Source organism: Rhineura floridana, chromosome 6 (genome assembly GCF_030035675.1).
Source record: "Rhineura floridana isolate rRhiFlo1 chromosome 6, rRhiFlo1.hap2, whole genome shotgun sequence".
NCBI lineage: Eukaryota > Metazoa > Chordata > Lepidosauria > Squamata > Rhineuridae > Rhineura > Rhineura floridana.
In genome coordinates this window covers 85,541,839-85,568,497 of record NC_084485.1, presented here as the reverse complement: position 1 = coordinate 85,568,497, position 26,659 = coordinate 85,541,839, and the positions used below count along the sequence as shown (strand labels likewise).

Sequence of the window (26,659 nt, the reverse complement as noted above, 5' to 3'; positions counted from 1 at the left end):
CAAAAGCACTTCTGTTATTTAATCAAAACAGGTACAGACAGTCCATGATTATTCTGGGCCTGCCAGACCCAGGTGGAAGCTTCCTATGGTGGCAGTTTCTGCAATAGCATATTCAGTGTTTGTTTTCTTTCTTCCGGGTCAGTTTCTCCACTTCCTTCATGAACCGGAGGCACAGCTCATCCTTCCACGGCAAAGCTACACACTGGACAGCCACGGGGAGCCCCACAGCCCCTTCCACTGCCTGCAGAGACAGAACATGGGAAGATGTTTTTTGTAGCCAAGAACTCCTGATACCCATCACAAAGCAACTGCTCCCCAAAACACCATGGTGACATACCTTCACAAAGACCTTGTCCCACATATCATTATAGTGCCCTCTGAGACTCTTCTGGTCCTCCTCATCCTCCTTTGTCACCGATGTGACAGGCACCACTCCAGCAGGGAAGTCCAAGAAATTATACAATATGGTGTAACTGATTGCAGCTGTAGAGAAAAAAGGACAAAGTCCACATTACAAACGGTTAATGCTGTTGGGTATAGCTAAGGTGACTAGTTAAATCTTCCTGGCAGCTTATGAGGATTACTTATTATTTATACAGCACTTCAACCGCAGAGAGTGCTTTATAATTCACCGCTACAAATCCTTTGAGAAGACTGACTGGAAAGATGGGAGACTTGCCTCAAGCAATGAAATGTGGGCCATTTCATACCTGGAAGTGTCCATGCCAGTGGCCCTCAAGAAGACACAGTAACATGTTTCTGGAGACTTCCCACAGGATCAGAGTGATCATACGGTGAGGCCTTGACAAATGCTGTGGCTCTCACAAGGAGCACTTACTACAGACTAAAAGTGATTTATAGTAGCAGCATCACCACACAACAGATAAACTGTCACCGAGGTGGACTTTTGATAGGAACATGGGATGTTAGTGCAAACTCTTGTCTACACAACGACTCCAGCACACAAGTACTTTTGCTTTCAAACATGCTATAGATTCCCACAGTGTGGTGTAGTGGTTACAGAGTTGGATGAGGACCTGGGAGACCAGGGTTCAAATCCCCATTCAGCCATGAAGCAGACTGGGTAACTTTGGGCTAGTCACTACCTCTCAGCCTAGCCTACCTCACAGGGTTGCTGTAGGGTTAAATGAGGAAAGGGAGAACCATGTACACCACCTTGGGCTCCTTGGAGGAAAAAGTGGGATATAAATGCAAAAATAAATAAATAATAAACAAACAGCTTCAAAGCCAAAGGTGGTAGAGGAAAAATTCCCTCAGCTTTGACAATATCTCTCTCAAGGCAGTTCTGGGGAAGTGTGGCCCTCCAGATGTTGCTGGATTCCAACTTCCATCAGCCCCAGCCAGCATGGCCAATGGTTAGGGATGATGGGAACTGTAGTCCAACAACATTGGGAGGCTTACAGGTCCCCCAGCCCTACCCTAAAGCATGCTGCTGCATTAAATCTTATTAGCACAGCTAGCATGGCATAGCCCTGCTTATTGCATTGTAAAAAATTTATTCCAACATGGCATGGAGCAAAAGCAGCTGTACTCATAGGAAATGGCACAGCAACATGCTCAGGAAGCTGCATGCTAACAGCGATCCGATGGTTTTAACTGCTTCTCTGGGCCCTACATTAACAGCCACTAACACAGGGCCCAGCTGAGCCTTGGACAACCTTAACGGCAAGACAAACAATTGCTTCAATCAATAAGTGGTAAAAAAAACTGTTTACGAGTGAGACTGAAGGCCAAGGAACCAATTTCCAAAGCTGCCAGACACCCTGTTCAGGCATCCTAATTAGGGTTCCATAAACAGGTAAGGGAGGGGAGCAATGAGTAGGCTAGCTATGCTTCCCCACACCCATCACCACCACCCCGGTTGCTGTTCCAATTGTGAACTTGTGAAGCATGATGCCTCCTGCACTTGTGGAGGCTCCCTGCATGTTTTAGAACCTGGGAAAATCAGGAGGCTCCCTTGCTTTGGAAGCTCACTCTCCAGTTCATGGAGGGGGACAGAATTAGCACCTTCCTTGCATATTTACTACTGCAAGATGCCTGAAGACAGCTAGAGAGAGATTTGCTTTAAAGTCACAGCTCTCCATATACAGTAGTTTTGTGTGCAATTCCCTATCCGATAGCGACTTGGAGAAGCAATGATGAGACACTGAATTTCCTATAAGCTTGCTTTATCGCATTCTTCTGTCTCATGCATTCAGTTAGAAGCAAAGCAAAATGGTCAGCCAAGGACTTAACAGTAGAATCTGCCAAGCACAGGAATGCCAGATGGCCACCAAATTATAACTTCACCCAAGTGCTTTAAGGTTTTTATGTGGGAATTCTAAGCTGATTCATCAAGGGGTTGAGTTGGCAACAAAATATACATCCAGTCCCTAGCACACAATAAAGAGGCCCTGAGACCACAGAGATTGGCTATTATTGGCTTAGAGCATCAGGATTCTATGCAAGCTGAAGTATATATGAAAGTACTCCAATATATACCAGTGCATTCTGGAAACTTTATTTCCCATGTAACATGCAAGTACCTGACAATCTCCCAGGAAAGCCAATCTTAAAAGCAGGACCCAGTGCAGGACAAAGCATCACATCCAGATCTAGTCTCTTCCATTCAGCAATGAATTCCTGGCTGTATTCCTAAGAGGGGAGAAGAGGAAAGGACATGCACAGTTCAGGAAGAGAAATGGCACACAACTAGCAGCAAACAGGAACATAATTGGAAGAGCAAAATATGGCCCCACACCAAATTCCAATTAAGTGAATGGGAGCAGCCAGTCATCAAATTAGACATGAGCATAATGGCATGGTCTCCAAGGCAGCAGAAATAGGGCAGCACAAAGAGTACAGGAGCCACCCAGAGTTTGAAGCATGAGTCAACCGCTTTGGGGTCACTTGTGATGGAAAGCAACAGACAAATGCCATAATTAAATAAATTAAGTCCCTATAAAGTCGCATGTTTCTCACATCTTCTGCAATGCTACTGCTGCTGCAGCCACATGGAGAGATTGCGTTGCAAGAGTGGTTTGCTTAGAATACCAGCCATTTCTGGTATGTAGTTATCAGCAAGTCATTTTGTTAATGCCCTTGTAGCCTGGAATGTTTTCAGCTACACCGTTCAGAACTTTGAGAAGCAGCCAAGAATTACTAGCTGCAGAGTAGCTGCCTGTACCTTCACTTGGGGTCAGTCCCCATGGGTCCTTTTCCCAATTTCTTCTCCATGGGAGCAGAATATGCAGCCCACTCTTTTCCACGTGGGTTCACTTTTGGATGCAAGAATACTGAATAGGAAGCTGCCTTAGAACAAGTCAAGCCGCTGATCTTGCCTGCACTGACCAGCGGTGGCTCTCTGGGACTTCAGACAAGTGTTTTACTCTCAGTCCCACCTGGAGATGTCAGGGACTAAGTATGTATTTTCTTAGAGCTTCAGAACTTTTAAAGCTCTAGGCGAACTGAGATGATCTAGAGCCACTCAGATGGCAAACAGGCTAAGTGGAATGTTCATGATCAACAGACTGCAAATGCAACCTCCAATTATCCCTGGATATTCCTGCATGACAGACAGTTAGAAGAGTCTTTGTACATTGATTTCAGATTTTCAATATACACAAAATGGAAGTAGAATTGTGTAAAAAGCCATGTCAGAACAGGACCTCGTTGAGGGGTATACCTGGGGGGAAACATCTGCAGCAGGCTGTGTAGATAAGCCTAGGAGCTTGACTGGTTTTTATATCACAACTTTAAATAAAACAGGTACTGTGTTCTCTCTCATAGCCTGGGAGATACGTGGCCCAAGATTGACAAAAATTATTGTAGCATTTCCTGCAAGCTTCACTCAACATTTACAGAACATGGAAGATGTCTAAAAAAAACCTAAAAAGAAACTTACCTCAATTTCAGTGTGCAGTTCCCAAAGCTCTTTCACAGAACTGAAAGTTCAAAAAGAAGGTAAAGGTTAATAAGAATTTATTTATTTATTATTTATTAGATGTATATCCCGCCCTTCCTCCCAGTAGGAGGCCAGGGTGGCAAATTAGTGAATTTAGCTTTCCTGCTCATAGTCTGCACCAGGGGCAGCAAGATTATACCTTCCAGATGTTGTGGGCTGCAACTCCCATCTGCCTCAGAGAGAGTGGCCTATGGCCAGGGAAGATGGAGGTGCAATTCACTACACTGGCTGGTCCTGGTCTACACTAACAGCAGAACTACCCAATACCTCAATAACACTTAGTTTGCCAAGGTAACAAATATGAGACTAAGGGAGCATTTGTCAGGAAGGATGGATACTTAACCTTGTTTGATGGTGGCATGGGCAGATTTATGACCATGGGAAGGGTTATTTCTCCCCTCTGGTGACCAAGGTTTAAAGCTTTTCTGGAGAAACAGCAGCAAGTTAAGGAAAGGTTGAACACCCTCTTCCTTCCCTCCCCAATTCTCCTCTGAAAGCCCCCCCCCCAAAAAAATGCCTCACAAGGGAAAAAAAACCCACAGAATTAGGAACTGCATTTCCCCACACATAACATCTAATTATGCCCTTAGCATACTATTATGAAGGGCATTTTTAAATTTAGACTGCATGTTTCCAGAAAATAAAAAGGAACGAGATGTATAAAGCTTCAGGTGCCCTTGTCATTCAAGCTGCAAGTTACAGTTGTTGGCATCTAGCAATCCTATATAACATACTTGGGACTATGTCCCATTGAACTCAATGAGGTTTACTTTTCAACAGACGTATAGAATTGCACTGTGTTTAGACTTTCATTAAATCCTCTGTGGCGCAGAGTGGTAAGCGGCGGTAACGCAGCCAAAGCTCTGCTCACGGCCGGAGTTCGATTCCAATGAAAGGAGGAAGTCGAATCTCCGGTAAAAGGGGTCGAGGTCCACTCAGCCTTCCATCCATCCATCCATGGTCAGTAAAATGAGTACCCGGCATATGCTGGGGGGTAAAGAAAGGCCTGGGATGGAACTGGCAATCCCACCCCATATATATGGTCTGCCTAGTAAACGTCGCAAGACGTCACCCTAAGAGTCGGAAACGACTCACACTACAAGTGCGGCGACACCTTTACCTTTTTACCAGTATTCATTGGGGATCCTATGACAAGTCAACTTCATTCTGCTTTGTTTTATGCTGAAATTTACCAGCACAGGCAATTACCTAGACCTTCATGGATGGGACTTAGAGCAGATGCAGATATTCAGGCGGGCACATGGCATAATCTATCACTGCTGAGTATCACAGAATAGTAGAGCTGGAAGGGGCCTATGTCCAACCCCCTGCTCAATGCAGGACTCCAACTTAAAGCAAACTCAACAAGTGGCTGTCCAGTTGCTTCTTGAATGCCTCCAGTGTTGGAAAACCCACCACTCCCTAGGTAATTGGTTCCACTGTTGTACTGCTCTAACAGTTAGGAACTTTATTTAAAATCATGCTCACATCAAAGTCTCCCTGAACACAGAAAGCTTATACAGTACATCAGGGGAAAGGCCAGCTAGTCCCAACTACCCCCACCCTGTCTCCTCCTTCAGAGAGATTTTCATACAGACATCCTTTCAAACAAGCAAATACCACCCCACCACCATTTCTAAGATAGTACAGTCATATGAAGACTTGCATGACACATCTGCCTGAATGCCTTGATCTTACTCAGTTTTTAGTATTTTGAGGACAGAAAAGAATAGCATTAGCACAAGAGGAATAGTGGGCAGCTCTTTTCCCCAGTACTGGGCATCTATCTTTAAATCTCCTGCAGCACAAGAAAACCACCACCACCAGTGAATGCTTCTCCCATCAATCTGCTCCCAGTCCCCTCCCCTGCCTCTTTGGTCACCTGCTGTGTGGCAGACCAAGTGGCCTGCTTGGCACAGCAGGTGAGGGATGTGAAGGTCAGGACAGATTCAGGGAAGAAAAAGATCCCCACCATCAAGCCTTACCTCTCTTTCAAGTTTCTCATAAATGTTGACATACGAAGACTCTAAAGAAACAAAGGAAGAACAGACATGACAGGTTTCCATATGTGGTTTTGGATGCAAATGTATATACGCACACACACCCCTACACAATAATAATAAAAAGGTAAGACGCTACATTATCATGCCATCATGCCATCACATAACATGACATCGGCGGCATGGTGTGGCAGCAGGGCAGCAAAACACAAAGATGGCTGACCCAACAGCTGAGTGGGTTGGGATGGGACCCGTGGATGCCTGCGGTGGTGAGCAGGCATCGAGGGGAAGTGAGCGGGTGGCAGTGACACCAACATGGGAAGCAGGGTAAGTGATTGAGGCAGAGTGGCAGTGGTGGCCCGGCCAGGTGGGAGGCTTAAACTTGGCGGCCTAAGCTTAGTGACTGCAAGTGCCTGAGGGGACGTTTTGGGAGTTGCCTGTGGATTGGGGGAGGGGCGTTTTGGAAGTTGCCTCTGTGTGTGTTTGTGTTGCGGGGGGGGTCCCTGGCTTTGTGTGTGTGTGCATCTGGCAGTCCCTGTGTATGTGTTTGAAATTGCCTGGTGTGTGCTTGGGGGTGTCTGGGGTGTCTGGGGGGGGGATTGATGTGCAAAGCCCCTAGTATATATATTTGTTCAAAAAGTTACAAAAATATGTTAATTTTAAATAGAAGTATGCCAAAGCTGGGGAAAACAATACAATTAAGAATTCCTCCAACCCATGATGTGTAGAACCTCTTAAGAGTTGACCATCTACAAAAAGGAAATTCCTAGATCCCTATGGTGTTCCGTGTATAAAATGTTATGCTTTTTAAAGCTTACGTTAATCTCAGTAACTCTTTTCTCCTTCTCTTTTTTATTTATTGATTTCTTATTTTTATTATTATTATAATTTTAAAACTTTATTTTACTTTATTTCTTCCTTTTTTATTTATGTATATATGTTTTGATTGTATATATGTCAGTACATTGTAACAGGCATTTAAATTGTTACAAAGTTTTTGATTTATACACTTAAGAAGTTGATTTAAAAAAAGAAAAATGAAAGAATTTAAGAACTGTAGTAGAAAGATTTTGAGCATCTTGGTCAAGTCTTATTGTACATGGGGTTATGTGAGTGAGTGTGTGTGTGTGTGTGTACATGAATCACTCCAAAACGACTATACAGGAAAACTCAAAGTGGAAAAGAGAACAATTATTAAACAAGGGCAATTAACACAAAAAAGAATTCTTTATATGCAACAATGTGAATAATGCTCCTTTTTATCTTTCTTTGGTTGCATATGTATTGTTTTATACTGTTCTGATATTTGTATGGCAAAGAAGAGTTCAGGAGTCCCAATACCATTTGCCACACATGTAGGATTCAGATTAATTAATTAATTAAGCCAGGGTCAGGGCTGTTTATATTTTTATCGTTTCAATAAAACATGAGAAAACAAACAACAAACAGCTAGTACAACAAAAGGGATGGGAGACAAGGAAATGGCAGTCTGTATTAACTGAAAAGTTGACTTATCAAAATAGGTGGGCAAGAGGGATGACTGCGTAAGGTAGAGAGGAAGGAATTTGCTACCTGTTTTTGACAGTTGTTAACAGTACTGGGACTATGTTTAAGCCATCCTTATTCCAGGCATAATTCTGGAGGGATGTATTACATTAAAGATTCAGCGCTATTTCACTTTTCAGAGCAATAAGCATTATGAAATATATATGAGATGGGAGTAAGTAATGCTTTTGAATCCCTTTTCCAAATTGCATTTTCTTTTAGCGAAAGGTACCCAAGAAAGGTGCAGTGAGGAACAGCAGGACTATATGGATAGGGGAATGTGACTAGAAACTGTTAAGGAAGAACAAATAACTGGGTGGGAATTAAGATGTGTGTGCCTCCCGTGTACAGTGGAGCAGACTGCATATTTTCAAATACATCTCTACAATCATAAGTTTTAGGACCTTGCAAAAGATTATCAGGAATCCACATACATTAAAATCACATTAGTACTCACAGCCTAGATAAGGCCTCACAGCCTAGCCTGAGTCTGTGCTGTGGGTTAAAGACCTGCTCCTGTAACTGAATGGATCCATGAATCCAGTATTACTGCCTCAAAATTATGCAATAATAGAGTTGCTGCTTTAGAGAAAAAGACCTTTGATTAGAAAAAGAATGTGCAAGGCTTCAAGTCTCTTAGGCGCAATGTGATGCTGAAGCAAGGTCTCAGCTGAGAACTCACTGAGAAAAGGGCAGATATTAGTATAAGCTTCTTTGGCCACATCAAATAGCTCATGTCCCCCAGACCTCAAGAAGTATTGCTTTATATAATTAGGTAGCACTGGGTTATAACTATTGATATCTGTTAAAAATTAAAATGGACCATACTTTTAAACTGTTTACCAGGACCAGAAATTCCTTCAAAAAAAAAAATACAAATAGCCACTGGCTGCTTTCTTCAGCATATCAAGACAAAATGGGGAGAGAGAGGGCCTTACCATTGGCTTGATGATCCAGGATAGGAGGCTTCGTATCCAATTAGGCAATTTTGCTAGGAACACAGATTGCTTCATATTAGGATCCACAGACTCCCCTTTGCTGAAAGGCAACCAAAACAATCAGGTTACACAAAGTTCATTGTGAATTTTATATTACCTGAGCCTTCAGCCTTCCAATGCTTCCCGCCCCACAGACAGCCATCAATCACTGTGAAAGTTATTTTTGTTTGACATGCAAAAACATTCACTATATATAGGACATGCTACTGTTTTTAAACATTCTTAATGTTTTTAATTGTTTTTATTATATTGTTTTGCTGCCAGGGCTCCTTTGAGAGGAAGGTCACTACAAAAAATAAATACAACAACCCTATTTGCCCAAAGCAAATCCTGTTTGTTTTCCTGCTTGCTCTCGCGCCACTGCCTCCCTTTCAGCTCCATTCCATGGCCCAGACTGTAATGGAAAGAACTATGAATCCATAGAAATTACCAAGGAACACAGCAGAATAAGAGAACAAAAAGGAAGGATGGAGCAGTGACCTTGTCAAGAGAGGTGCAAGTGATGCTCAGGCAAGTAGTCAATCTGAAAAATCAAAGCAGCCACCTTGCCAATAAGGGTACAGTAGCAAATGCCCTAACACGCCACGTAAGAAGGAAACTTCATGGTAAGAAATCAACATTCCATTCCCCTGTTTGGCGTAGGAGGCATTCTCTGTGGGATGTGCAAGAGCTGATTAGACCACCATTCACCTGCTTTATTGTCAGCTTAAGTCTGCATTTCCAGAGTTCACATTCCTTTCATTTGGGAAAGACTTCCATTTTTTTCTAAACAACAGAAAGCAGGCTACCTGCCTTTTATAGTTTCCATGACACTATTCACTTGTTCATACCTTTCTTAATTTGTGGTATATACGTCCTATTTGAGCTACTATTAAAGTAATTTAAATACCTTCCAATACAGTAATTGTACAGCACCCAGACCACCTGAGCTGCATCCTATGGTTCTTTTTTGCCCACAAGAGCTTCAGACTCTGACATAGCCACAGCAATCATAACTTTGAGCAAAGGGCAGAAGTTTCATACAACTTCATTTCATGTATAGCAGAAATCACTGTTTAGCTGCCAAACATATGTCCATTCACAGGCTCAGGACTGCCAGAGGTAGGGGATCTTTCAGCATCAGAACCCTCAGAGCTATGTCTCTTCCCCCACAGACAGTGATGGAAAGGAGAAGGCTTTTGTAAATATATGAAAAAGCACTGCGCTTATCTTTATCTTTCACATATACATATGCCAAAATTTAAATACAGGAATATACTTACAAGCTTTCTAAAAAGGTGGCACAACCATCACTACACAGTCCCTTGGGACAAATGTTACACATGAAATGGTCTACACGACAGGGTTTAAAGGGTACCAGCTAAAGAAAAAGAAAAATGAAATGAGAATCACGTTCACTGTAATACTACACAAATTCTGACACGTAAACAATCACTCGCCCATTTGAGTAAAGCGTTTTGCATGAAACAGACACAAAGAGCTGACCTTCCTGCCAATGAAAACTACTGGAGGGTTCTAGAGTCGGTACAATCTTACTATATTATATTTTTCTAAGCATCATGTTACCCTTGCGCACACCTGCACTGAAGCGTTCATGAGTAGTGTGATGCTGAGAGGCAGGGCAGCGGTGGCGATGGCGACAGCAGCAGCTGGGCACAAGGCACCTGGTGGTGGCAGTGGCAGCAGCACGTGAGGCACCCAAGGCGCCTGGTGGTGACAGCATGCCTGATGCCCAGCATAATGGTGTACAGGTGAGTGAGCAAGCAAGCAGGGCAAAGGTAGCTGTGCTGGCTGGCAACCTGTGGGGTGAGTAGAGGACTGGCAACCAGTGGGGCAGGGTTGGCAAGTGAAGCGAGCAGGGGCAGAGCCACTAGCCGTCAAAAAAAATGGATCAAAGCCATTCCTGGCACTTACCAGGATCTGGCATTTTGGAGAAATTAGAGAAGCTTTCAAATTTCTCCCCACATTCTGTGGCAGAAAAGTATTTATATGTGGGGTACCTTGAGGTTGGTCATAAGGCTGCAGCTAGCGCAGTCTGCTTGTGGGGGCAAACTGATACCAACATATAACCGTTTGCTTGCAGGATTTGCACTGGCTGCCCTTCTGCTGGCAGGCCAAGTTCAAGGTTTTGGTACTAATATATAAAATCCTATAGGGCTCAGGACCAGGTTACTCGAGAGGCCATCTTATCCCTTATATATCCAGTAGATCAGTGCATTCTGCAGGAGAGTTTCTCCTTCAAGTTCCTAAAATATCAGAAGCCCACTCCACAGTAACTCAGAGCAGGGCTTTCAGTGTGGCTGCCCCTGTTTTTGGAACAGTATTCCTATTGAAATATGACAGGCACCCACTATCTGTACTTTCCCGAAACAATTGAAGACATTTTTGTTTAGACAAGCCTTACCAGCTGGATGAAAAACAATACAACATGAACAGCTATCGTCAGTTGTTTTTGTACTGTTTTTTAAACTACTTTTAGCTGTTTTATGAGTGCACCTGCGTACATATGTGTAAATTGCTTTGACACACAAGTAACAAGGAGATGCATACATTAGTAAATACAGTAGATTTAGTACAGTATGGGCTTGCCACCAAAATTAATTTTGCATGCTTATGGATTTTCCCTTTTTTTCTTTTTTGTATGTATGTACATACCAGCGTGGATCAACTGAGCTGAATTACAAAAAGAAACAATGATGGAGGATATCTCAATATCCTAAACCAGCTTTCCACAACCTGATACCCTCTGGATGTTTTGGTGCTCTCCACAGCAGGTGTTCACAGGGGCTGATGGGAGCTGCAGTCCAAACCTTCCGGAGGGCACCAGTTAGGGGGAAGGCTGCACAAGGCATTCTCTTCAAACCATAACAAAATAGCTAGAAGTCTAGAAGCGTCATTAATTTATCAGTTTAATTAAAGCTTCTGAAGGTCAGACGTGAAAGTGCCGTAAAAAAACTGCATGGACCTTAGTTGCCACAGTAACAGAAGAAAACAGGATATAAAGTATACTGATGTTTTCAACGCACATACCACAAGGTGGCAGAACAGTAGCAATCCCCTGCAATGTACAGTATGTATCTTTCTTCCAAATACAGTGCCTGGGAACAGGACCAAAACTACCTGTGACTCTAAATACCACCTCAGAAACTGAATTATGGTTTTAATGTAGCAAACACGGGAGCAGGGGGACTTTCCCTCAAGGCAGAGGGGAGGCTTAACCCCTTCCTCTTCTACAACAGTCTGAACACCACCTCCTCTTCTGCTACTAGTCCCAGAATTAGAGCTCCCCTTGGAGCAAATTAGAGCTTGGGGGAGCTCAAAGTAGCAAGAAAGATTTTTGTTGAGACCACGGCAGGGGAGGAAAAGGTTACACCTCCCCTCCCTCCCTCAGTGATAAGCGGCCTCCCCCATGCTTGCTTTCAGTTATGGAAAAAAAACTAGTGCCACATCTTGATTGGTAAGTTGAATGGCCAAACCAGGCTACAGCATGCTCCAGGGTGCTCAAGCAAGCAAGCCAAGCCACAGGCTAAAGGTCAATAAAATTTTCCAGTGATGGGCCAATTGGTATGCAGGGAAAGCTAGCCACACCTTTCAGTGCAAGACAAAAAGTTATACATTGAGAAATTAGCCCAAGCCTGGTATTGCCAAATATCCTACAAGTGCCAGGAACTAACATCAGACACAAATCATCATTGTGTGTTTTCCATTTTTGGGTCTAGGACCAACAAGTTAAAAACAGGGGGCATTAAATTTAACATAGTGCATCAGGGCACAAACCTATCCTAACTTGGCACAATTGCTTGTCATGCTGGGTTCTAATCTTTTAGATGTAAAGCATCACAAAAAAAGGAATCACATTTAGGAAGTCCTTTCTTCATTAGAATACCACTGCCCAACCCTCATTTCCATTCCTTGGCCACTGCTGGCAGAGCCACTCTGTCTCTCTCTGGCCAGGGCAGCAATGGAAGTACAGGCAGGGATGAAGGTGGGTACATACTGTGTGGCCAGCCTCCTCCAGAAGCTGCTTGGTTTCTAGTACGGCCCGTCTCATAGAAGAGCTTGGCATAGTGTAGGAATCCGTGGCATAGTAACCTATGCGGAGGGGCTGACAACTGGAGTATACCTACAGCAATAAAAAAGGAAGGAAAGAGAACAATTTGGAAAAGACAGTTATTGGATCATTCTGGATCAAGACAGAAGCGCTAGATCACCACCCCAAGAAGTAAAAAATCTTGAAAATGCGACTTCACTGTGCACCTTAAGCACCTCTTTCTCCCAAACCGTCCACATTACTACTTTTGTGCAATAGCAAATTTCTCCATAAGCACTATTTCTTTTTAGCAGTTCGTGAAAGCAGAAATGTGCCTGAACAACACCTTTCTGCACTAGCTCATGAAAGCAGAACCCTATCCCGCACGTCCTGCCCGTGGGCTTTCCAAAGACATCTGATCAGCCACTGAGGGGAACAGGATGATGGGTGAGGTAGGATTCTGTCTGATCCAGCAGGACTCACTCTCTCTTTCATTCTTAACACCTTCCAACCCATAGTACTCTTGCACTCAGCTCAGGCAGCCAGGTATACTAATCCATCAGGAACAGGAAACACCCAAGGACTAGGACGGACTGCAGCACTGCACACATCTGGGAAAGCAGCCAAACTTGTATGGCATGAAATAATAATATACGAGAGCTCCTCCGACAGCATGAAGAAAGCCTGTTGCATATTGCATGTTCCCAATCCCTCAGCACACCTGGGATGAGGAAGAAAGGTTTCTAGGGCAGAGGACATAACATTCCCAGTAGATATGGGCACCAGAACCTCTAGTTTGAGGTGGTCAAGCTTTGGGGTGCAGGAGTCAAGGAAAGCACTCTTGTTCCCCAATCTGGTTACTCAAATCCTCTTGGGCTGCAGACCTATTAAGCCCAATTCTTATCAAAATGTGAGTGGGGACATGCCAACTAGCCCTGCCCCCCCCCAGTTCACATGTACAGCATTAATGTCTGCAGGGAAAGAGCCCAGCTGTGCACATGAACAATCCCTCCCTGCTAATGTTTGCTCTGTACACACAGACGCCAGGGGGTAGGGCTAGTGAGATTGCACAAGGAAGGACCAGGCCTCCACGTACTTCTCCCTGCTCCAGAAACTAAATAAATGTGTGTCGTGTTAGCTGTGAATCATGTTTCATTTTATACTCTTGGGGATCTGTACACCCACACAAAAAACAAACACTGGAAATGGCCAAGCTCCAAAAAGGGAAGAGAGAGCAATTTCATTTCTTCGACCATGCTCTGCACCAGCCCTCTCACCTGCTCATTGAAGGGAAGGGGAGGCACTGTGGGATCCAGCCGGGACATCTCACTGCACAAGAGAGCTCTTAAGCAAAGAACTAGGCTGTCAACATCCCTTGCCATTGGCCCTACGCCTGCAGCAACTGCAATCAAAAACAAAAGAGAATGACTGAAAGACAATCTTGTTGTTAAGACTGACTTGGAAAACACTTCTGGGAACAAAGTGTAAAAGGTACCACAGCAACAGTTAAGGCACTTTTTACTGCAAGAAGAAGTTCATGAAGAGCCGACACATCCTCTCCCCCCTCGCACTCCTGAATGATAGACTTCACTGCTACCTAAAAACTGCTTTATATACTGTACTCTTAAATTCAAATCTGAAGCCTGTTTTTAAAAAATGGGATATCTGAAAACAATTAAATACCAGTAGAAAGGGAATGATGGAAGAAGCTATCTGTTTATTCCAGGAAGGTGTGGACAACATGCACCCCTCAGCTCAGACACCTTTCTTGTTAGAATTTCCACATCTGCCACCAACCCAAAACCATTTCAAATCTAAAAACCATTCTAGACCTCATGATTGCAGAGCTATACTTCCACACAATAGCAAAATATTCAGATAACAAACCCAGAACAATAATATGTTTTCAGAACTTAAGTTTTGCTATTTTTGAAAGGATGTTAAGGTGGGTTTTAAAAATTATTTCATGTACAAAGTTGGGATGACCCACTACGATATAAGAACACCAAATTGCCACATATTCACCACTTTGACAGCCAACTCCATTCAATCAAATGATAATCACCAACCTGATTTCTGCCCACGAATACTTGGTATAATTCCTTTTTTGCTGTGAAAAGATCACCAAAAAGACGTTTAGCACAGCTTTCAGGTTTCCCAGTTCCCAACATTTCTGCAGTGTTCTAACTGGAAACCTATTCCTAGGCCATAGTACAGATACTTCTTCAAGCACCTTTGAGGCTTTCTCCTACCAAAGAGGGGGGAAGTCACAGACAAAAGTCTGGCTTATTGTTAAATATAAACAGGGGTTGGGAAACATTTTGGCCAAGTGGCCCCAATCCTTATCTGCTTTCACAACCATGGGCCAAGTGGGCAGGACAACCACCTGTCAATCACCTGATATCATTATGACAGCAAATGATTGACAGGTGGGTTCTCCCACCCACCTGTCGGAGTCCATGACACAGCTGGTTGTCAGGCATTTAGGAACTGCAGCACAAGGGACTTTGTCAGCTCTATGCATGGTGCTTGGAAAGCACCAAGTAGAGGGCTTGCAAAGAGCTTTCTGTAGTGTTTCCCAAACACCCGACAATCAGCTGGATGTTGGGTATTTGGAAAGCACTGCGCAAATTCCTGTAAGTGCTTCCCAAGCACCATGCATTGTGCTGGCAAAGATGCTTTCTGCTGGGACTGGCTGCATGCTTGAGTGCTCCATGTGGAATTTGGCTGTGCAGCCAATCTAGCCACATCTCTACCTGCCCCACATCTGAGGTCACATATAGCCATAGTTTGGGGAAAACAGCCTCATGGGCCAAAATGGGAACCATTTCAGGCCAGAGGTTCCCAAACCCTGGTTTAAATAAATATAGGGAGCACACAACTGGCTTTTTGCCTGTGCAGAGAGATGATGAGAGACTGACAGACAGTGCAATCCTGTACATGTCTAATCAGAAAAAAATCTGGTTAACTTCACTGAAGCTTATTCCTAGATAAGTGGATAAAGGATTGCCAGCCAAGTCTCAAAAGTACATACCTGTAAAAGTTTAACGGCCTAACATGCTCCCTGCACAACAACTCAATTTTGTTTGCATTTGCTGCAGGGGTTTACCAATTGCCTCATCCTTGGAGTCTTCTGCCTACATACATACAATGGACATGGCCCACCATGCCAGCCCCTGAGAATGGTTTAAGTCTATATATCTTAAACTGAATGCCGTCTGTTAACTTGTACAGTACCTAATTCTGTTGCCTGTGGCTTTAAACCCACAAATTCCACAGAAAGCAGCTGGGATACGAATGCTGCCTCCTACATCTGTTCCAAGGCCCAGGATGGATCCTCCACTTGTAATAAGAGCACATTCCCCTCCTGAAGAACCACCTGAAGTTTTGGAGTGATCCAGAGGATGAACGGTCTGGCCAAAGATAAGGTTGCTGCAGTCATAGCTGAAAAAAGACAAAAGGCTGTCAATAGCCATGGCTAAGTCAAACATACTTTGCTGCCCCCAATCCGAGATAGGGATCCATGCTATGGCTCCTTTGCCCAACCCCTTACGTGTTGCAATCAGATGCAATGGTTTGAGATTTTCACCTTGCCCCTTAATCACAGAACTCAGAGTAGACCTACTGAAATCAATGAAACTAAGTTAGTTGTGTCTGTTATCCAGTGTGTCTACTCTGAGTAGAATTAGCACTGAATACCACTCAAGTCTGAATAAAACTTTTAAAACATCACCAAATGAAACAATCAGCAACAAAGTTCTTTCTTTTTTCTAGGTGTTGTAGAAAGAGAAAGAAAAAAAGGGGGGTAGCATACCATGGCAATTAAGAACCTCAGCAGATCATATCTTTCGGCTTCTAAGTTGGGAGATGGTGTTCCTAGAAATTAATTTAATGACAAAACAAGAACTGATACTAATTCCTTCACTAGCGTTACTGGAGATATGGGATGGGCCAAATGAAGGCAGATCAGATAAAGCAGTGGTTCTACATTTATCGTTAGTTGCCAGGATGGTTGCTGTAAGAAAACTGGAATACTTAGAGGAGTTAAATAAGGATTTATGATACAGTCAAATCTGATTCATAGCTATTGCTGAAAAATTAATGCAAAAAATAAGGTATTGTGGAGGACAAAAAAAAATTTGTTTTCAACTACATGGCAAAAAAGTATTTTATATATAAACAATAATAATGTTCAAATGCCTCCAGTGAAATATGCCACTATTTGGAATTCTCAGTAACTCTCCCGCTTCAAGTGAAAATATTAGATCCCCCAAGGACAGCATCCTGATAGTTACAAAGAAAACAAATATTTTAAAAGGACATGTTAGTAATCTTCTTCTCAGGGACTGTGAATGTAACAGCCCAAATTTGTATACTTTTTGTATGTGTGTGTTTAATTTCAATTTCCATTCAATTGGATTTTTCTCTTTATTTTCTACATACTACTGGGTTATGTTTTTGATTAAATAAAGAAATATTTTTTTAAAAAAGTCTGAGCATGTGCAGAGTGCCTCTCTTCTTACCAACAAGGAAAAAAATCAGCCATTATATTTCTTGAATTAAGAGATGGGGGTGGGAATGGTTGCCAGATTGAGAATGGCAGCTTTCCAACATAGGAGGTATCCAGGGGCACAACAGGAAAAGGCGGAGGAGGAGAGACAGAAAGTCTTTCGACAGGTGAAACCATCTGTCCCTTGACAAGCTGGAAACAGCTATTCTATAACTATTCAAATGCCAATTTCAAGTGAAAACAAAGCAATAAAGACTAGTTGATAGTAGGCAACAAGATGTTTCCAGAGCTAACAAAGCCATTTGCCTTGCTCCACTGTAATCCCAACAATTTAATGCTTTTCCACACCAAAAATTGGTTCTAGAAGCCCCATTTGAAGCCGATCAGGGGCCAGTTTTGAGGTATGCAGTTTATCTTTTGTGTTTTTCTTCCATGGGTGGACAATATAGTATTTGTTTCATCTTCCTTTTGTTCATAAACATGTGCTTTCAGACATCACATAGTTATCTCTGTCTTGTGGTGTCTGAAAACAGCTACCGTGTTTAACGAATCAGAGTAATCTAGCCCAACCTCCTGCCAATGCAAGAGATTCATTGCCACAGCATACCTGACAGGTGACCACCCAGACTAAGCTTAAAATAATACCTCTAAGGAAGGAGAGTCCACCACCTTCTCAGGCCGCCACTAAAAAACAGCTCGAACCATCAGGAAGGTCTCCCTAATGTTTAACCAAAATCTTCTTTCATGTAATTTGAACTTGCTGGCTCAAATCTTACCCTATAGCACAACAGAGAACAAATTTTGCTCCACCATCTAGGAGACTTCAAATATTTGGCTGTCATAGCGCCTCTTAGACATCTCTACTCTAAACGTATTCAATTCCTTCCATGGGAGTTTTTCTTTGTGTAAGTGTACAAAAACAAATACAGCTGAAAAAATGCACTATTTACTTTAGCAGAGACTGAGGAACATTGGTTTTCACAAATGGAATCGCTCCTTGATGTTTCAACACCTGAACTACAACAGCGTCTGCCGCTGCTGGCTGGTTGAGACGCTTCACCAAACCCAACGTGGAATCATAGCCCTGGAAAAAGAGAATACAAAGACATTCAATTTCCACCCCAGAGACTTCAAGAATCACACAGTGATGCTGATCACAGTACATGTCACAACGCATCACAACGCCCCCCAACACACACACACACAATGAATTGGCCAATAATATTCCTGAAAATTATGGAGAGTTTTCTCCATCATGAAAGTTGGAAGGGAATATTAGTTGTATCTGGCATGGCTAAGCTCATGACAATACATACACAGAAAACTAAGAGGTCAGTCACACTGCCACTTTTACTATATGCTGAAGCCACTGTTTACATAGATATTTTTCAAAAGATTGTGGTATGCGACAGGTTTTATTAATGAAACAACAAAGCACAAGATAATGCTCCACCATGAGCTGGAGAATGTTCCATGCTGGAGCAAATCAAAAATAGTAAATCACTGCCAGGCACATAACTGCTACTACAATCCACCTTGAAAAAGGATCTCCAGCATGTGAAGGGGCTTCATCACGGCACATATGAAACCATTCACATGACTGATCACCACTCCAAATTATGGAAGCTCCACTATGTAACTACTGTGTAAAAATGAAAAGATAATTGTCAGCTACTCTAAACTGAGAAGCAGAACCACACCCAACAACACTCAAGCTCTAAGGAATGGGATCCAAACCACGTGTCAATTAATTCCTTCTTGTCCCAGAAGTGGGTGATGTCATGGCGCAATGCCAATCTCACCCAGCCCTCCCCTCAGATCACACAAGATAAAAGCAGTTTTTCCTCAGCAATTTTTCCTGAGAAGTTGTGTATGCCTTACCTCCTACAAAACTTTCTTAAAATAGCGTGGAAAACAAAACAAACTTACTTCAGAGTATTGTTCAATATTTAATAGCTAAAATAAAACAGGCTCTTGACAAAATTGGCTTCAGGCATATGACAGACAGCTGCCTTATTTCACAAACGTGGGACAGAAAATCAGCAACCATCCAGATGCTGTTGCACTCCTGCTCCCATCAGCCCCAGCCAGCATGGACAGTGGTCAGGGATGATGGGGGTTGGAGCCTTATAACATCTGAAGCACTACAGGTTCCCCATGCCTACCATAAACAGAAGGAATGTGAATCATTTTGCATACAGTTTCACATCTGGTTTGTCACATAACTGCTCAGCATTCCTGTCCATGGCCAAGACCAGCTGTACCTTGCAGTCAATGGAGTCCTTTATGCTGATGGGAACTCCATAGAGCAAACCCTTCTTCCCCTGACTTTTCACATGCAGAAGCTGGGATTCACTCTCTTCCAGATAATCAGTCACACAGTTGACATCTCTAGTCACTTTCACAGCCTGTGAAAAGGAGGAAAAAGCAATCAGCTCAACCCAGTCATGTATCCCCACCCATCAAACATGGCTGAGTTTGGAACCTGCCTTTGTCAGGGAAGAAATGTAGACACTGTTTTATCTGTGCAAATTTTATCCAAGCAGGGTTGGTCCTACCATGAGCTGTGTGAGCCACATGGCTCACATAGTGGATTGGGAGAAATAGCCGACTGTGTGCCTCAGCAGCCACCGCCTGCAGGGTCTCCCATTGCCATCACTACCATCTTCCTGGTTGACTGAGCACCCAGCTGCTGCTGCCCACCATCACCTCTACTGATGTGGCATTTGTTGCTGCTAAAAACTTGCTGATGAGGCTTCTGCAACTCTCTGGAACAGCTACCCCATTGTTTAGAAGGGGTCCTTCCTCAGAGCAAGGCATTATGGGTGAGCTGGCCCCAGAGAGTTCGTACCGCACCACCACTTTGCTGCAACATGGCAAATCCCACTTAAAGTTCCACAGTGTTTGCCAGCATCACAGCAAAACAGCAGTGGCATAGGAACTCTTAAAGACTACCTCACTCACAATGCCTTGGTCTGAGGAAGGACCCCTTCCTCAACAGCTTAGCATTGTCACATGAGATGGCCCCAGAAAGCCTGAGATTGCCAGCACTGTTGCCCCTAATGTAGCAGCAAAACAATTTCAAAAGGCTGGCCAGGGAGGGAGGTGGCAGCAGTGTATGTGTGTGCGGGGCAGGTCTGCCCTTCTCAGGTGGCACAACGTTTTGTGCTGGTTCCACATCTGAGGATAGTTATTCTGATATCTATAGACTGGAGTTACCAGCATTAGAATTATTGATGCTCGTGGTATTCTGAGCATGCAAAACAAGATAGTTCCATTGATATATACACTATTCAAAGAGATCAGAAAACAGAGGGAAAGAGGATAAATTCCCTCTTCAAGCTTATTCTAGCTAAGGGGTCAAGCAAATAAACTGAATGGAAGCTACTCATGGGTAACAGGAAATGAAACAGGCATATTTTCTTCTTCCTTAATTCAGGCTTACCTCACATTAGAAGTAAAACCTTACTAAAGCATAGAATCATAGAATTGAAAGGTTCCTTGAAGGTCATCTAGCCCAACCCCTGCCAATACAGGAAATCAGTTGCTACATCATCCCTGATACATAGGTGGCCATCCATCTAAAAAAAAAACATTTTAATAAAGGAGAGTCTACCACCTTCCAAGGCAGTCTGTTTGACTGTTTAATAGCTCATATCATCAGGAAGTTCTCCCCAACATTTAATCAAAATCCTCTTTCATGTAACTGGATCCTGTTGGTCTGGGTTCTACCCACTGCAGCAATCAAATTTATTCCACCATCTGTGCAACACCCCTTTAAATATTTGAAGAAGTCTTTCATATCACTTCACAACCATCTCTCCTCCAGACTAAATATACTCAACTCTTTCAACCTTTCTTGTAGGACTTGATCTACAGGCCTCTCACCATCTTTGTCATCCTCCTCTTCACTCATTCCAATGAGAGTTATTTTCAAGTCAAGTTGGAAAGCAAGAGAAACCAATGTTTCTCACTCGTTTCCCACAAGCACTCTCAGACTCGTTTCCCACAAGCACTTCCCTTCCATTTTGCTAAAACAGAAGCCATTCCTCACCCGGTCCACGTAGGTGTAGAATACACTCTCAGGCGAAAGCAGGTCATCTTGGAGCTTCCCACAGAGTTCAGGAAGAGCCAACGACAAGATGTGTTCTAGTTGGTGACTTGGATTCTTAGGTAGAAGTTAAAAATAATTTTAAAAAGACTTTCATGTCCATGTTTGTTTGTAATACTTCACTGCTGGTTCACTTTAGCTGCTTTTGTAATCCACCCATGCAAAAGCAAATGCTTATGTTTCAACATAGTAATAGGAGGAGGGACCTTGCATAAAGTAATCTCACTGCATAAACTGATGTGATCCAGTGGACAGAGTACTTGACTTGATCTGAAGATACTGGCTCAAACTCCTGCTTGATCATGAACTCACTGGCTGGTCTACACATACCCATATCTTCCATCCAGGGAAGCAAAAGGAATGATCAGAGTCCAAGTTCACATCTACATGATACACTTAACACACATTGCTTCCCCCAAAGAATCCTGGGAACTGAAGTTTATTAAGGGTACGAGGAACTGGAGCTCTGTGACGGGTAAACTATAGTTTCCGATATTATTTGGGGGATGCCATGCAATTTAGATGTATGGTGTGGTTGTGACCCAAGAACACACTCCAGCCAGACAAAAACCCTCAAAGAGGGCACCAAAGCAGAGCCAAACAGGGGGTGTGGCTGGAAAGTAATCTGAGGGCAAAAGGAGAGGCTGGGTGTGTGCATTCTACCCTCCGGGACAGAGGCTTCCCACCCCTGCCTTAGAGGTACAGAAGGAACCCTCCCAAGGCTTGGACTACATTTTAGAAACAGAAGTTCAGCTTTTGGGAACAGGGGTGTCGAGAGGCAGGCAAAAAGGGTATAGCTGTACTGGGCCCAAAGCCAGCAGGGGCCCCAGACTCTTAGTTTTGCTTTTTAAAGGAAGTTCGTATGAGCTCTAGAAAAAAGTTATAAATCAAACGGTGAGCCCCTCCTCTTTCTGTGAAGTGACCTAGCCTCGCTGCTCCAAATCCCCACCTTTTGGTGTTTTTAGCTAATGAGATGGGACAGTTGTTTGGGCACCAGAAATCCCTTGGTTCCTAAAGAGCAGCTCTCACCCCCCCGTACTTTTCTTTTTCACTAGTGGCTTCTGTTCCCCTGTAAGCTCTGTTTGAGATCAAGTACTCCCTATAAGTTATTTTCTTCAGATTGTACTACACAGTAGATGTGGGCAGGCATTAAAGAATCCCCCAGCCCCACATAAAATGCCAAATGCAAACAGAACACTTTGCAAAGAGGCTCAGCCAGGCAAGCCTTCTGCTGTACAAACTCCAAAGTCCAGGCACTTATTAAGAATTTGTTGTACAATTACCTCACAGTACAATGATATACATATTTACTCAGAACAGAAGTCTCTTTATGTTTAATCGGGTTTATTCTTTATTCCCAGGTAAACTGATACAGAACTGCAGCCTAGGCTTTCTTGTGAGGAAGGGCCAGAGAAGGGTTCCTGGTGAGAAGGAACACACCAACTTGGAAGTAAGCCTACTTGAATATAGTTGGAGCTTGTGCATCTAAACAGGGCCAGTGCCAGGCATGACTGGGCCCTTGGGCACCAGCCTGACCCTAGCCCACGGTGCTGTAGCCCAACACCCGCCCATACAGGAGGCTTGGGGCTAATAAACCCACCTGTACATCCCATCTATCTCTTGTATCATGTGAATGATGTGCACGTATAGTGTGCTTGCCTACCATAAACCAAGATGCTGGCGGGGGCATCAGCCCCGCAAGAAGCCCCCACAGCCATAATGAGTGATGGCATGTGCGCACAGCATTCACACTGATGGGAGAGATAGGTGGGGTGTGCGGGAGGGCTTATTGAAGCCCACGCTGTCTGTATTGGGGAGTGCCTTGGAGCTCTCTCTCCGCTATCCATGACAGGGTTGGGTTGCAGGACCCAACACTGCCGTGGATCACGGAATGGGAGAACTACCCTCCCACCCTGAGGGGCCCTCAGCCAGGGCACAACCTGGCTGCCCTCTGGCACTGGCTCTGCACCTAAACATACAATAATCAGGACAACAAAAAAAGGGGGAAAGCACCAAAATAAGGGGGGAAGGAGACACACACTCTGGTGCTATTGATAATGTGCTGTTTATTAAGCTTAATGCTTTTTGGAGAACCCTGCTTTGTCAGAAGCTAAAGATAAAACAAACTTAATCATTAAAACTTAATGATAGTTTAAGGACAACATTTTTATCACAGATAAAACAAGATGAAAACATCTCCACTTAAAATTGTACATTTAACTTACAAAAGATACATACTAATGCACTTAATCACAATAAAACTCACACATAACATATTTACAGTGAACTTCCATCACTTCAAAACAACTTTATACTAACTCCATTCCTAAAATCTTTTTAATAGCCTTTGCTGTGTGTCTATGAATAGATATTTAAAACCCCAAAGAACTCACCAAAAAACAATACCTAAAGCAAATGCTTGCCATATCTCTCTGCATGAAATAATACATCCTTGTAATATATATGAACCTATAAACACCATTCACTTCCTTCACTCTGACAAAATCTGGACCAAAGAGATCCATATAATAACCAATTATTTTATAATGCATTCACAAATAATTCAAATATCAAATAGATACTCCCATTCAGAATGCAAGGTCCATGCTGCTTAATACACTTCTGCGCAAATTAAATGGTGTGCAATGCAGCTGTGTGACTACTGTACCACTTGATGGAGTAATCCTGCTACCACTTGCAAGTGGCAACTTGCAGTATAAATCTTTTGATGATGATACTAAAGCACTGGGAAAAAAACCTATGCATTATATCCCTGCCCCAATACTTCTAAACTCATACTGATTTAATAAAGCAGATTTTACTTTTTTTTTGCCCAGAAAAGTCTAACTCCTTCTTAAGACCTTTAGGTGCCAGACTTTTCAAAGAAATTATCCAGAACAGTTGCCTTTTATTTAGCAACTGTTGATCCCCACTAACTTTTTCAATGGCTCAAAATAGTATATCATTCCGTCTGTATTGTTTCTCTCCAACGTGTTTGGCCAGTGGGTACCCACTCTTTGGTACCTTAAATTGTAGAGCTGCTTCCCAATTCTTGTTTTTAAAGATCTGGATGTCTTCCCTAGATAAAATGTATCACATGGACAAACAATCACATAGTAATGAGTCCTGTAGTGTTGCAGGTTCGCATATATTACAAACCCTGATTAAGATGGGTTGAAGCCTCGAAGGTATACTAATTTGGGGGTGTGAGAGAAAACATGTTCCTTTATACTACAAAGTTTGGTTTGGTTTGGTTAAACCACTTTGGTTAAAGGAAGCAAACTTGTGATGCTGATAATACAACCACGTAGTCCCCATTTGCAGCCATTTTATACCTCCTATATCTTCACAGTAGCTGCGTTAGATAGATTTTGGCTGAGAGTTGGTGATTGGCCCAAGGCCAAAATGTAAAACTGCACATGTTCATACATATGGACATCAATCGAGCTTGGCAAGCTGGCTTTTATTCTTCTTTGCTACATTCCACTTCTGATTTTTACAGCACTGAAAGCATGGAGGATGGGGGAAGATGCCTGCTTTCCTGGCTTTGTGTGTGTTTTTATTTCTAGCATCCCATCACCTCTTTTTTGCTTGTGCAAATACTATATTACCATTTATTAATTTTATTATAATTTATTTATTTATTATAATTTTATTATAATTATAATTATTTATTAAATTTATATCCCATCCTTTCTCCTAAAAGGAGCCCAATTATACAGTTATAGATGTTGGTTTTTTAGTATATATCAAACTGCCTATATGTTTTGTTGCTGTTGTTTTCACAGCATCCAGCAGTGGAATAGTGGAGTGAAGCATTCACTGTGTCCTTCACAAATGGAGTGTTGTTATCCAATCTCGTGGTGTGTTGTTTTTCTAGGGAAATCCAGCAGCGGAGTGGGGAAACTGGTGTGGGCAGGGTTAGTGCTGCTGGTCTAAACAACAAATAGGCTGCTGTTGTTATTCAAATAACTTAAGGTGGCTTACATGGTTCACCCCTTTTCCATTTTGTCCTCACAACAACCCTGTGCAGTAGGTTAGACTTAGACACAGTGACTCACTCAAGGGCATCAAGTGAGCTTCATGACTGAGTGGAGATTTCCCATCCTTTTTGTGCAAAGATGAAAAAGATGCTGCAGTTATTATGAGATATTAATAACCACAAATGAATGTACTGTTTGCTTTTTAACTATTTTAATCCTTGAATGCATCCAAGCATGAACACATGAACAGAATTGCTGTAAGTCTTGAATCACTCCTGACCCTCTCCATCTAAAATACCACACCTGGTCTTGCACTAAGTGCAATAGTGCCAGCTTAACCCAGCAGAGGAAGAACCTACAAGTAATATAATTTATTTGCAGCTTATGGCACTTGAGTTTTTGCATGGATTAAGGCTGGCAGTGGAGGTGAACAGGACTCCTGCGCCTTTAACAGTTATGTGGCAGGCAGAGATTAAACAGAGTAAGCCTTTTTTAGTATGGAACTACAATTATGGGGAAAGCTTCCCCTGTTGATATGCTATCCCTCAGACATCTTATGACTTGCAAGTGACTCTGTTTTGGGGCACTTCTTTCCCACACCTGCAGAAGAAGGTACACATTTGTGTATGCTAAACTGTCCACAAATGTTATGCAAGTACGCATCTTCTTTTGTGAGTGCATCAGGGAGCCCAGTCCACATACAATGTACCGAGCCTAGAAAATCCTGTTGGCACCCACGCCTAGAAGAGTTAATGCTGGCTCTGCCCTGTTAGTCGGTCTTCCCGCTTTGGTGGTCCAGCATTCCCAATTATTTTGGCTTGGTGACTTCGACTTTCCCTAACACCATCAGAAATCAGGAGTACAGTACTTAGAGCCACTTCCATCTCCCACCGGCCAGCCGCCACCTACCTGCTCTCTGAACTTTCCGGCAACCTTTTCCATTTGCTCCAGGGCGCGCTCTCGCCGCCGTTTCGCCTCTTCTATTTTTCTCTGGACTTTTCTCCGCCGCCGCCATTTCAACAAGAGGATCGCCGCCGCCGAGCAGCACAAGAGTGTGGAGACGAGGCTGACATTCACGTTCATCCCCCGGCAGGTTCACCCGTAGCGATCGCAGCCACCTTAACCCTCGCAGGCTGATCGAGAAGAAAGGCGTGGGCCTGTAGAGGATGCGGAGCGCATTGCACTGGCGTGGATTCCTACATACAGATTTCTTAAAATACAGCGCCCCGGAAACTCATTCAGTTTTAGCTCCTTCCCCCTCCGTAGAGTTGAAGTCCACCCCAGGTTTCCGAGATACACTTTCTCATTGAGAAACTGCTGTTTCGGAAGGCAGAGAAGCCCACTTGTGGTGTATGAAAGATCAAGTTTACAGGCAGTAATATACTGAAGGATGGAGAACCGTAGTGGCTGAGACACGAGTAGCCAGATGAAAAACCAGACAAGGTTCTGCACCTTTAAACGTTGTGTAGAAACCGAAATTTCAGCAGGCGTGACTTGCAGACATTATTTTAAAGGTTC

The 26,659-nt window shown here is 43.2% G+C and overlaps 1 protein-coding gene across 2 annotated transcripts; it reads right to left on the bottom strand.

Annotated features, from left to right (window-relative positions):
- Positions 1-26,556, bottom strand: LOC133387651 (fatty-acid amide hydrolase 1-like). Of its 2 annotated transcripts, none has more exons than XM_061632869.1 (15): positions 26,051-26,556; positions 21,102-21,215; positions 19,312-19,455; positions 17,998-18,131; positions 15,775-15,981; positions 14,607-14,647; positions 13,815-13,939; positions 12,505-12,630; positions 9,770-9,867; positions 8,448-8,547; positions 5,950-5,990; positions 3,905-3,944; positions 2,547-2,655; positions 338-483; positions 1-241 (listed from the first exon to the last, which is right to left on the bottom strand). In XM_061632869.1, the coding sequence occupies exons 1-15, from the start codon at positions 26,222-26,224 to the stop codon at positions 113-115; spliced, it is 1,728 nt and encodes a 575-aa protein (XP_061488853.1). In that variant the 5' UTR covers positions 26,225-26,556; the 3' UTR covers positions 1-112. The 2 variants fall into 2 exon arrangements, with proteins under 2 accessions (XP_061488853.1, XP_061488854.1); XM_061632870.1 differs by lacking the exon at positions 26,051-26,556 and adding an exon at positions 23,552-23,781.
- Positions 26,557-26,659: the final 103 nt, after the last annotated feature.